The sequence below is a fragment of the Pantherophis guttatus genome, chromosome 7, assembly GCF_059756535.1.
Source record: "Pantherophis guttatus breed Tessera chromosome 7, ASM5975653v1, whole genome shotgun sequence".
Lineage (NCBI taxonomy): Eukaryota > Metazoa > Chordata > Lepidosauria > Squamata > Colubridae > Pantherophis > Pantherophis guttatus.
In genome coordinates, this window is record NC_142069.1 from 36,854,328 (window position 1) to 36,868,344 (window position 14,017).

Sequence of the window (14,017 nt, forward strand, 5' to 3'; positions counted from 1 at the left end):
CCTTCATCATAAAAAACTAGCCCTACAAATGTAGTCTGGAGCATCAGTTAGCATTAAGACCAAGCAAGTGGTGTATTTTAAATAACAACAGTACACATGATCTTCCAAAGTCAGAGAGGTATAAAAGCCCTCTATCATCATACACTTCAGAAAATACTCAAAATAATGTTAGCTATTATGTGATTTTTATTTTTATTTTTACATATAATGAGCTGAAAAAATCTCTGCAGCTACAGTGTTAAAAAAAATTGGAGATCAAGGTGTTGCCTCAACTTTTACCAGACGATGAGAATGTTCAGTCAAAGGAAGCTGTTCCAAGTAGTGTGCCATGTCTGCATGCAAAACTCTATATTAAAAAGGGGTTGAGCTACAACTGAAATAAGAAAATGATTCACTATGTTTAATTATTGATTAATGCTAGTATTTTACCCACAACTTTTATATTCTCTTGAGACAAAGATGGTCTTGGGATACCAAGAAGCCAAAGTAGGCCTTACCAAGGGTTTCAGTTATGGGAATGTGCATTAACGGAATCCACACTAAATTAAGTCTTAAATCAAATGTATATCTTGATCAGCTTATTGTATATGACAGACTTTATGCTACCGCACAAGATGTTACCCTCAAGCAGGCATAGAAGGCAGATTCAGAATATTATGCTATAGTAACTGAATCTATTTATCTTTCAAACACACTGCACTATATTATGATTTTATTCAACATTTTCTTCAGCAATCATCTGAAATTTGTTGAAACTTTTGTCTGACCAAGACCCCAAAATTAATTTCTTATGATAGTTGGCTTTGCTTGCAAACTTAATACCCGACCATAGACTGGCACCTTAAATGAAGGTCAGTTGGCTCAATCTCCATTTTTAGTGTTTTACTATTTCTCTTATGACCAAACTGTTGTATTTGTTATTTTTATAATTTACTTGTAGAATTAGTTGAGAATTTAGCTGAAATTAAGTATTTGGAGATGGGCCTATGTAAAAATGTTAATTAAATTTTTTAAAAAATAATACAGTACACTTCTTTCCTTGCAATATTACTGGGTTGTAAATCCACAAAAGAAAATTACTCATTACATTAGCAGTAATCTCCATGCAGGAGTTTCCTACTACCCAGCTCTCATATGTGACTGACAGAAATAGCTAAGTCTTTGTGAGCTCATTTAGATGATTCCAGAATACGGACATTGCCGTTCTTATAGAAGCCCATTTTACACATAATTTACTTGAGATACAAGCATGGAGGGAAGAGGTTAACAAGATCCTATAAAAATATATTTTTAAGAGAGAAAATGGTTTAGAAGGAACAGGTAAGCTATTGTCTACTGAAACACACACATTGTTTTCCCCTTTATTCCGATCTCAATGACTTGTGTCATTTTGTACCTGGAATTTTGCTCCTATAGTCCCTAACAAGCAACCATTTGCCTTACCTAATTTTGCCTTATAATAAGCAAATGCAAGTATAAGAAACAAAATGCACATTACAAATAAAACCAACATTATTTTCTGTATATATCTTTCTTAAATATTGCATTGGGTTACCTGTAACAAAGCAGTAAAAATGGTGTATATTAAAAGGTGGCTTAAAAAAGAAAAGTAATAAAACAAGAAATTGTTTTAGAAAAAGCAATTTAGAATGTAATTATATACATATCTATTCAGAATTAATCCCACCAAATTCAGCAGACCTTACGGTCAGAAAAGAATGCATAGCATTACTGGCTAAAAAACCTGCATTTTTTGCTTTCATTATTAGAAATACGTGACCTTAAGGGTTCCTAAACTTTGTACAAAATAAATCTTAAGGGGCAAAACAGCAACACCAGTCACATTATTCGTTGTTCTTGCAACAAGGGATATTTTGATTAGATTCTTTCACTTGCCCAGCCTGCCCCAAGCTTTCAAAGCATTCTATATTAAGCAATTGTATGTTTTGTTTTCACAGCAGAGGTTAGTGATATCCCTGCCACTGAGATCATTGTTTCTATGGCAACAAAATATACATCAGAAAGCAGAGGCTTTCATTTCAGTGCTGTAAAAATAAGAAGAATACCCCAAAAGAAAAGCATGGATGTTGGAAAAAGTTTTATTCCCACTTCAGATCCACACAATACTCCAGAACAAAAAAGAATCCCAATAAATATCAAATGCTTTGCTATAGGATTGGACAATATTCATTTTCATTCCATTTTGAAGCTGCTTATTTCATCAACCATTCAGTCCACTGAGTCTTCCGTTCTAAATGACATGTCACTATGGAAACAGAGGCTTTAATTTAGAATCATATAAAAGAGGAAGTGTGAAAAGAGAAAAATAGTTTGTACATTGCACTGAAACATACTATGATTGGTTTGGATGTAGTATGATGTAAAGCCCAGTTTTCCAATATAATTAAGTAAGGTGTGAACCCAGCCTGAGTGTATATCAGTGGTGGGTCGTCCCCGGTTCGGACCGGTTCTATAGAACCGGTAGTAAAACCGGCGGGAGGCTCCACCCACTGACCCCGATGTCATGAGAATGCTTCTGCTCATGTGCAGAAGAGTGCACGCGCGATTGAGCGAAGCGCGCAGCCCCGTTGCAAACCGGAAGTAAAGGTAAGTAGAACCCACCTCTGATGTATATATGTGCAAGAGACACTCCCTTGACTTTACCATAAATATGAAATACAATGGAAATCGCAACCATTGAGCTGCAAAACCTAACTCCATACACTTAGAATTAGGTTATGAGTTAAGTAGAAAATCACAAGGGAAAATCAGGGTAATAATTTAAAACTACTTTTGTGGTTACCGGTACATGAATTTTGACTCCAATTAAATACAAGCACAGGGATTAAACAACTACCATTAATTATATAAATGACATAACCAAAACTAGTCAATGTTGTAATTTCTTGGATAGTATGTATGTTAATATTGGTTTTTATTACACTTAAATTTCAGTGTTACAGTTCAATTTAATACATTACCTTTAATGAAAACATAATTGCTGTCCATATATGAAATCTATTAATCTAGTGCTTTTTTCCCCAAAAGGATTTAAGAGTCACATATTAATATATTCCCATCCTCAAAAAATACTATTTAATTTTATTTATGTGAACATTTTTTCTCTCTAAAAAGGAGAATAAAGTCCACTCTTTCTCATCATATTAAATGAACATATGTATGGGTTCTGCCTTGAATCTCATTTTATTTATTTTTCACATTTCTGAACCATCCATGTCTCTCAGAGAGATACTATATGTACAATAAAATCATGCTATAATAATAAACAACATAATGGTAGCAACCATATAACTGCGATATCAATAAAAGGACAATATTTACTTTAAAATATTTTTAAAATTAATTGGATTGTATTTATTTTATGATACCACACACTTTCTGTATTTAGTAAATGAACAAAGAAAGCATATTAATCTGAAAAATGGAACAGCATGCCAAAATTCACTCAAAACAGAAACCTGTGGATTTCACAGTGGGAAACTGGTTCTGTAAATTAAGAACTCACCATGAGTTTCATTCTGGTTTCCACTCACCAAAGCCAACATTCCCATCAATGTACCTTATATATTGCTTGTCACCATGTCTTATTTTTAAAATCCTGGCTATTTTCCATGTGTTCAAAAGCAGTATTCTAGCACAGATCTTTCATAACAATACTTAGCTGAAGATTTTCTTTTACTTTGTGACAGTATGATTTTTAAATATACATTAAATTTCAACATTTCTTCTGCATAGAATTTTGCATAGAATTTTGGATAGAATCTTGGAAGCACTTCTGTATAGGGCAGGTTTACAAAAGAAACTAATACAGTTGCAGTTTTCTGTAAATGATTTTAAGAGGTCAAGTGAAAGACAAGCACCTTCCAAGCCAGATTACTGGGAACAGAAAACAGTCAAATCTTTAAGTCAAATATACAAAAAGTACTGAATAGGTTATATTCTGTATGAAAGCATTTCATAGTTTTACATTTTTAAACACTCTGAACAATTTCATGATTTTGACTCTGCAGACTATAAAAGAAAGTAACATGTCATATAAATTCTGCTATGTCTAACAAGAGACCTGAAATTATCAAATGCTTTAGATATTGGGAAAATATATAAGGAAGACAAGCACAAGGTTTTGACACATTTTCCAAGTATTTTATATCTTCTGCCAAAATAATATGCCTTACCTGCATAAGAAACTAAAACTGATTCATGTCCTTAAACACACTGCCTTTCACAGTAATTCCCATAGGTTCATTGTCAATTTCAGGGTTAAAATAATCATTTACTGCAAGTCCCCTATGGAAAGTATATAGAACTGCTGCATATTATTCATTTCTGAATACTGTAATTCTTTTGATTTGTGGTGTGAATAGGAAAACAAAGGGCTTTAATGGAGCCATTTATATTAAATGCAGGACAATTCTGGAAATCAGAACTTTCCTTCCTAAAATCAGTTTACTATACTTATAAATAGCTATGCTAGTTTGTTATCAACTAAGTGGCATCTGGAAAAGCAAATTCAAGTTGCATTATTCATGTTATTAAAATATTGAAATATCTTTACATTTTGTGAAATTTAGTGTAGTACCTGACAATATGACACAATCTTTTTAAAATGTAATCCAAACTCCTTGTTGATGGATAAAATCCCATTACTACAACATCCTGAAGCAGACCAATTGGGTTTACAAAGCTGCAATAAGTAAAGAGCTTTCAAAGGCAGCCTGTTTTTATTCTGGAATGGACTGTATCACCACGTACACATTCCTCATGGATAATTAACCATTTTTTTGTATTTTACTGGTGTGAAAAAAAGTTGGAATACTTTTTTTCTCTCTTCACTATTATCCGACACCTTTCCTTCCCTTTTCTTTTCCTTCCCCATTTCTCTACCAACTTTATTTTCATTTGTATTTTATATTATGATAATCTCAATAAAATTTATATTAAAATGGATAAACTAACCATTTTACTGAATTGTATCAACTTGGTACAAGTTTTTAAAAATATACCAACTAGACTATCAGAAAACATTTTCTTCATTTACATCAGAGGCACATGTTTCTATAATGGGAATTGTGTACTTTTAAAAAATAATTGGTGACAGGAAGATCCAGGACATATTTTTAATCCATTGGGTAGCTGAATAGTTTAGTTTTTTGTTTTGCAGATTAAATTACATTAAGCTCATTCAATTGTACAACTTTAATAACAAAAATCTAACAAATACCAAAGTCAAACTGAAATAACTGAGTTTGACTGTGGCTGCACTAGAAATCAATAAAACTATGCTGAAAGAACAGATTGAGGAATTGCTGATTTTAGTATAGTAATACTATTGGGTCAAGTATGTTTAGACAAGACTACACATATTGTTTATTCAAACTGTATTTTGAAATTATATAGAAAAACTGAGGATATTTTGTTTACAATTGAGTTACATATTAGAGTTGTATTCTACACTTACAAAGTAACCATTGTAAGAAAGATACGGGCTTTTAAAGAGCACGCACAATATAAAAATCAAGAGTCAGGCACTTGCATTTTTTTCAGTCAAAAAGGAGAGTTCCATCAACACCACACAAGGCAAAGAAGGTTGATGAATTGTTATACAAAATACATTTCCTATTTAGTTTCCTTTTTTATAAAGGCACTTTATATACAGATAGGGAATTGGTTAATAATCCTGTTAGCCTCAAATTTCATCTGACTTCTTTACCATAGAAACACTTCGATACACATGTAAGTGCATTTTCTGTATTGTCAGTATCTATTGCTTTTCTACAATTAAAAATATTTGGTACTGAAAGAAATATTGAATTTACACTCTACTTCAGAAATTATCAGATGACACCATGATGTCTTAGCCATTTGGAACAAAAATATCAAATTATTTTCTTCACATGAATAGGAATCTGTCAGAAGTGGGTTTGAAGTCTTTTATTTTCTTCACGCAATCTTTCAATTTCAGCTACTAAACTGTCATTTATAGAATATCTTTCAAGTAAGGCATGCATTTCATTCTAGAGGAAAGAAAAGAAAATCAATATGTAATAGGAGAATTAATATTAAATTACTGTTAAATATGAAATTTTAACAACATCATTTAAAAAGTACCTTAGATTTTTTTTACAGAAAGGTAGACTTTGTTGTCACAAGCAACCAAAAACAACCAAAATAGAGTAATGTCACATTCTTTACTTTTTAAGTAAACCACTAATCTGGAAATGACCATTCCTAAACCTGACAATCTTGGACCATTTTTGTTCTGGCTCCACCTTCTCCTTTAGGTTGCTGAAAAGTGGCTTTCCTAATGTTTGGCTACACATCCATTATGACTAACAGTAAAGGATTACGGAATTGCATTTTAAAACATCTAGATTGCCTGCCCCAGAGTTAGAATAATAAAGTATTAAGTGCTACAATGAAAGGGAAGTTTGTCAACATATATGTACAACTCTTTATATTTGTATACATACCAACTGAACATGAAACTGTTTGATCATTTCTACTTGCAAATTTACAATGTCACGATGACAAGCTTCCCTGAGGAGAGAAAAACACCAATTTATGTCACGTCTAGTCATTTTTTTCTCCAGTTCAGAGATTTACTACTACACAGGTAATTTCAAAATGATAAACTATCATCCCACTAGATCCCCTCACTTCAATGTTAATGTATCTCTTTGATGGAACCTACTAGAAATAAAAGGCTATTAGGAAAGAGACTTTTCCTCTTCATCTTACTGCATTTCCAGTGTCAAGTACCCAATATGACAGCTAATGCATCAGGCTTCTAAATTACTCTGGTAAATGAAACACAGAGAAAAACATCTGTTTATTTTAATAAACAGAAGTGTGCAGAACTCTCCTGTTGGAAAACTCTTCTGTAGGAAATTCTGCAAAATATGTATAATTCTACAAATACTTCTACAAAATACAATAGGACAAATATAATTTGTGACATAATATGACAAATAAGAACTTGTATGTTTTGTTGCAGGCACAAGCTACGCACCAGTTTGTGTGCATGAGCATGGATATGTGTGTGCATATGAACAATACAGTTAGCTGAATCCTAAATTGGAAACTGAGGAAATTGACTATTTTGTTTCTTTCTTCTTAGGAAACATATTGTAGTGTTTGCACTGCTTCAGTGTCTCAGACTGTTTCTCTCTCCCCACATACCGTTTTATATCCACAAGTATTAAGTAATCCCTTAAATTAGAAGTCTTCTCATAGATTCAAAAATGTGTAACTTGCCTATAGTACGTGGGATACTCAGTACCAGTACCTATGTATTAAAAGAGTCTATTTGTATTTATCTTGAAAAATATTGGATACAGAAGCCTTGGCAAAAATTTAGATTTATTTAAATTTATTTAATAAATTTATTTTCAAACACTTGGTAAAATAATTACACTGTCTTAAAATATCTGCTATATTTTAGATATGAATTGAAATAAGTACAAATAGAAAAAAATTCTTTTAATTCTCAATAGTTTTCCACAGGGTTACTTCTTCTAATAAATAAAAATAGTTCTCTTCCAAATTTTTGTTGCATTGGTTACAGTGTCCACTTGTTTGCACTGCGCTTGCCTAGTTATTATACAGTAAAGCCATCAATGAATGCATTACCTGACAAGAGATTCTTCAGTCGGATTGTTACAGAGCATAACGCTTTTCTATGGCCGACAGAAAGAGATTATCACTTAGTTGCCTGCTAAACCTAAGGGTGAGTTAATCTAGCTCCTTCACCACTATATACTAGCTGTTATGGCCCATCAGTGGCCTGTGCAGTTAGTAGCTGATTCTGACAGGGAGGAGGCTGGTGTGGTGCTGCGCCAGGAGCCTGTGCAGCTGGCACTCGAGTCAGACAATGAGAAGGCTGGAGAAGATGTGGTGCCAGAACCTCCAGAAGCTCCCATAAGTGAAGAGGAAGAAGAGGAGGAGCCTCTTCTCGATGCACGGCACGCAGAGCTGCCAAAAGGCAGAAGTGGCTCCTCGGGAGGAGGTCTCCTCAAGAGTAAGGCTTGGGCTAATTGGCCACTCCCTTAGTCTATTTAAGGAAGGACGACGACTGAGGCAATTTGGAGGGAACAACTTCGTTCACTCTCCTTCGCATCTTGATCTTAGTTCTCTGCAAATTGCTTCTGGGCTTTCTGCCAACCATAGTAAGATTACGATTATTTATTCTTTGGATTCTTGTAGGCTGTTAAGAAAGTTAATTAACAGCCTTTCTTTGAAAAAGACTGATTTAATTTAGTAAACTAAAGTTTGTACAGAATAGAATAATAGAATAGAATAGAATAGAATAGAATAGAATAGAATAGAAGAGAAGAGAAGAGAAGAGAAGAGAAGAGAAGAGAAGAGAAGAGAAGAGAAGAGAAGAGAATTCTTTATTGGCCAAGTGTGATTGGACACACAAGGAATTTGTCTTGTCTCAGTGTACATAAAAGAAAAGATACATTTGTCAAAAATCATAAGGTACAACACTTAATGATAGTCATAAGGTACAAATAAGCAATCAAATCATGTTAGGAAACAGTCAATATAAATTGTAAGGATACCAGCAACAAGGTTACAGTCATACAGTCATAAGTGGGAGGAGATGGGTGATAGGAATGATGAGAAGATTAATAGTAATGCAGACTTAGTAAATAGCTTGACAGTGTTGAGGGAATTATTTGTTTAGCAGAGTGATGGCGTTCGGGAAAAAACTGTTCTTGTGTCTAGTTGTTCTGGTGTGCAGTGCTCTATAGCGTCATTTTGAGGGTAGGAGTTGAAACAGTTTATGTCCAGGATGTGAGGGGTCTATAATTACTTTCACAGCCCTCTTTTTGACTCGTGCAGTATACAGATCCTCAAGGGAAGACAGGCTGGTAGTAATTGTTTTTTCTGCAGTTCTAATTATTTCTGAAGTCTGTGTCTGTCTTGTTGGGTTGCAGAACCAAACCAGACAGTTATAGAGATGCAGATGACAGACTCAATAATTCCTCTGTAGAACTGTATCAGAGCTCCTTGGACAGTTTTGAGCTTTCTGAGTTGGCGCAGAAAGAACATTCTTTGTTGTGCTTTTTTGATGACGTTTTTGATGTTAGGTGTCCATTTTAGGTCTTGAGATATGATAGAACCTAGAAACTTGAAGGTCTCTACTGTTGATACTGTGTTGTCTACTATTGTAAGAGGTGATAGTATAGGAGGGTTTCTCCTAAAGTCCACCACCATTTCTACAGTTTTGAGTGTTTTCATTCCAGATTGTTCTGGTCGCACCACGAGGCTAGTTGTTCAACCTCCTGTCTGTATGTGGATTCATCATTGTCTCGAATGAGACTGATCACTGTTGGGTCATCTACAAACTTCAGTAGTTTAACAGATGGATCATTTGAGATGCAGTCATTGGTATATAGAGAGAAGTGGAGAAAACATACAGCCTTGAGGGGCCCCTGTACTAATTGTACAAGTGTGATCGTACAGGTCTGATGTAATTCTGCCTAGCTTCACCTGCTGCTTCCTGTCTGTTAGGAAGCTTATTATACACTTACAAGTGTGTTCAGGTACCGCTAGATGGTTTAGCTTAGTTAGAAGAATGTCTGGAATGATGGTGTTGAATGCTGCAGTAAAGTTTACAAAGAGGACCCTTGCGTAGATCTTTGGCGATTCAAGATGTTGTAGGATGTAGTGCCGAGCCATATTAACAGCATCATCTGTTGAGCTATTTGTTCAGTATGAAAATTGCAGAGGGTCTAACAGCGGATCCATGATGGTTTTCAAGTGGGACAACACTAGCCTTTCAAAAGTTTTCATAATTACAGATATTAGAGCAATTCCTTGATGGGAAGTGAATGGGCTTCTTCGGCACTGGGTTGATAGTAGAGCGTTTGAAGCAAGAAGGAACATAGCACATCTCTAGCAATTTATTGAAGATACGGGTGAAGATGGGGGCCAATTGTTCAGCACAGACTTTTAAGCAAGAAGGGATTATCTTGTCTGGGCCTAGAGCTTTTCCTGGCTTTAGGTCTTGCACTTCCTTTTCTGTGATCACTAAGGTTAGGAACCCATTGGGATGGGGTCAGTTGTAAGAGGTTTGGCTGTTGTTGGTGTGTCTGAGATGGGGGTTGTGGAGATAGGTGGCTGTAGTTTCCTTTCAAACCTGCAGTAAAACATGTTCAGGTCAACTGCCAGTTGTTGATTTCCTTCAGCCTGGGAAGGAGATTTGCTGTAACCAGTGATATTTTTAAGAGTTTTCCACATGTTTGCTGGTTCGTTTGTTGAGAACTGATTCTTTAGCTTTTCAGAGTAGCTTCTTTTTGCTGCTCTGATCTCCCTTGTTAATACATTTCTGGCCTGACTGTACAGCATTTTATCACCTTTTCTGTAGGTTTTCTCTTTGGAACGACGTAGCTGCTTAAGTTTAGCTGTGAACCAAGGTTTATTGTTACTGTATATTCGCAAGTTCCTGGTCGGTACACATAGGTCTTCACAGAAGCTGACATATGATGTTACAGTATCTGTGAGTTCATCTAAGTCTAGTATACTACTAGTATATTTTAGTATATTACATTATTAAAAATGAATAATAATAATAATAATAATAATAATAATATAATGTATCAAATAAAAAAAATATTTTATGCATCCAGTTTCTACAAGCAACTTTCAGGTGAGGCAATGTTCAATAGGAGTTGGTTGTATTTTGATATGTCAATATTTATTTTTGTTATCTTGGCAAGCTTTTAGAAAATTGTGGATCCAGGTAAAGAAACATAATGATTAAAGAAGCAAGTAATATACTATAGTTAAGGAATGTTAAGGAAGACCTGTGATTAAAGGAGCATCTGCAGTGCTTTAGATAAACAATGTGATATGAATCTGTTGAACTTTAACATTTATAGTATTTGTAGTAGTTTTCTGGAATTCTATGGATAAAGTATAGTAGATCCTGAGCAGATTCAATAGTATAAAATCTGAGCCAACACCCAGCCCACCAAATACTGCTCCACAACAGTTCTCCTGATCACTGGCAGTTTTCATTTTCTTCAGCACCTGAGGTATTTTCTGCTAAGTGAATTGGAAAGGAGATACCTACTGATGAAACAGCAGGGAATTTCATGTGTGACAGCCCATAACAGTTATATGAAGATAGGAAAAGATAACTAGAATTTGATATGAAAATGGCATTAGCAGTTGTTTCAAGACTGACCTATAACATTATTAAGACAGCCATTTCACATTTTAAAAAACCCTGTTTCATTCTTGAATCAGGGCACACCAAAATTCAGAACGGTTCAGTTTTGAAATATTTTATATACGACATCTACTAAGTGGTAAAACTCATGAAAAATAAATGTGTCAAAAAATATGGTAAAGTAACATATTAATCTAATTCTCTTTACCTGAAATCATCCAGAGTTTCTTGTATCATATTCTGAATGAAATGAATTTGTACTGATGATAAAGGTGCATTCAATCGGCTGTTTCCAATAGTATCTACTATTTTCTCAGATAGTGTACTAGCAACTCCAGAAGTAATATTGGAAGTTATCTTTGGACCTATGCAAAATAACCAAGAAGTGTGAGCATTTCAATTTTACAGGAATAAAAAGGGAAGCAGCCTGAAAACTAGCATATTGAAAAGACATCTATATCTACTCTTACCATGTCATTTCTCATCATCATCTATATTGCAAAGTAAGGAAGAGTCGTTAAGAATTCCTCACTCAGCGTACAATTTTAAAGCAAACTTATGACCAAACTATTAAGGATAAAATCTTGAAAAATACCGATCAAAATCTAATACATACTAATGGAGATACTATCTGGAAAATTATGCTGTATTCACAGAGTTAGTTTAGATTGTGTCATATTACCTTTCAGCTCAGCAATGTAAACAGTTAATGGTTTAAAGAAAAATTTTAAATTACTTTTGAAATACAATTGCATTTTTTAAAAATGTGGGCATTTCTTGAGCATTATATCACAAAAGAGAGAGTTACACATACTTGTTGAGGTAGTACCATTAATTGGTGATTCATATAAAAGTTGTGTCTGGATATTCTTAATAAGTCTTTCTCTGGAATCAGGACTCTTGATTAAATTTGCAACAGGTGGAGTATTCAGAGTTGAAGGATCAGAGTTCGAGGAGTTCAACTATAGCGGGGGACAGAAAAAACATCTTTTAATATCTCATGACAATGTAAAAAGAGGATAGGAGAGATCTATTAAAGTACAATAAGTGGTTATTTTTGCTACCAGCATTAATGTTGCAAGGTAACAATTTCTCTCTTATTTGAATGCTATTTATCACATACTAGGATCCTAATCCTAGAGATCCAAATTACTGGCAGCTCTTCTTTCCTCAAATGCAAAAAGTACATATGATCTGCTTATTAAAACTTCCAAGAGGGCGTACACAAGGCTTTTGGGGTTTTATCTACTTATTTTTAAGAATCCATATCTGTTCTTAGCTTGTCCATGCAATATCAGGGTTTGTATAAAAATGGGACTAAATAGCACAGTTAAAAACAGAGTTAAAAAGAGACAGATCTATAGCATCTATCTATTTTAACTGTGCTTTTTAGTCCCATTTTTATATTATTTTATGATGTTGTTTGTAAATTGCCCAGATTCACTTAGGTGAGATGGGTAGGATACAAATTTGATAAATGAATAAATAGGGAGGTGAAAACAAGTAAGGATAGAGACACAGACTTACAAAGCACTCATCCATTTTTATCACTTGATAAACCACTGTACTGATAAACTGTCATACTGGAACAAAGTGTCAAACTGTCAAGCAAGCAAGTACCATAATTCTGGCATGCTGGAATCATTCAAGAAAGCAAGGCCCAACCTATGGGCAGCCTTCATCATTCCTTTGCTTCTAGGACCCAATCATCATCATCATCATCATCATCATCATCATCTGGACTAGGGAAGAAAACACCTCTATTATGAAAGCTTACTATCTGTCTGAGCCAGCAAAACGTGGATTTCAAAAACGAATGTATCAGATTTGGAAGATGAACCATACGGATTGTGACACCAGTGAACAAAGGTTAATGGACCAACGACGTGTAATCCTAAACCACAAATTTTTCATTACAGAAGAATTAATAGCAATAGAAGAGAAAGCAATTAATGGTCTGAGTACATCAACAAAGAAGAGTAACATCAAGAATGATTTGCAGACTCAAAAGCAAATTGAGGAAGAGGATACTGAAATGGATGAAGATAAAGAACAAGGAAGCACTAAAGAACAAACACCAACAGATAGTGATCAATTAGCTGGAAAAATAAAGCATCAAATGGAAGATGCTGAAAGAACATGTTTGCCAAAGCTGAACCAAGTGAACTGGAAAGAATTGAGAAATGTACTAAAAAAGGTCAATGAGGCTGTGCAAACTATTCGAACCACTACATTAGCCAAAACAAATCAACTGATGTATGCAGCAGCCATCATAACCACCAAAGAACTGGGGTTGAAAATACAAAAGAACCAAAGAGGCAAGAAGGGGAAGCCTAAGTGGAAAATTTGGTTAGAATTGAAGGTCAAAAAAGTACGTGAAGATTTGAGCAACTTGAACAACATAAGGCAAGGTCAGCTAAAGAACAAGCAGGTCAAAAGCAGCCTGGAAGCAAGATACGATCTGAGGAATAAGGAGATTGCAGTAGTAATTGAAGAGCTGAAGCAGAGGGTTGTTGCCATCGCTGAAAAGATTAAAAGGTATGAAAACTGAGTAACTCAGTTCAAGGAAAACTCACAGTTCAGAGCAAATCAGCACCAGTGTTTATAAGAGCTTATAAAATGGAGACGGAGTAACAACAAATGAAAAGCCTGATAAAGAGAAAGCTCTGAAATTCTGGAAGAATTTGTGGGAAAACAACAAGAAGCACAACAGAAATGCAAAATGGATCAAACAGGTTGAGGACTCTATTAAAGTGTATAAAGTGGAAGACGTGAAAATAACAAAAGCAATGGTGCAAAGACAGTCAAGAAAAGTGA

At 34.5% G+C, this 14,017-nt stretch overlaps 1 protein-coding gene across 1 annotated transcript in view; it reads right to left on the reverse strand.

Moving 5' to 3' along the window:
• Positions 1-3,351: 3,351 nt before the first annotated feature.
• Positions 3,352-14,017, reverse strand: part of NEDD1 (NEDD1 gamma-tubulin ring complex targeting factor) — a 45,060-nt gene continuing 34,394 nt past the window's right edge. The window contains exons 12-15 of the mRNA XM_034402918.3: positions 12,015-12,162; positions 11,409-11,565; positions 6,492-6,558; positions 3,352-6,035 (exon numbers count right to left, since the gene is read on the reverse strand). Of these exons, the coding sequence (XP_034258809.2) occupies positions 5,931-6,035; positions 6,492-6,558; positions 11,409-11,565; positions 12,015-12,162 (477 nt within the window). The 3' untranslated portion in view covers positions 3,352-5,930. The remainder of the gene's footprint in view (positions 6,036-6,491; positions 6,559-11,408; positions 11,566-12,014; positions 12,163-14,017) is intronic.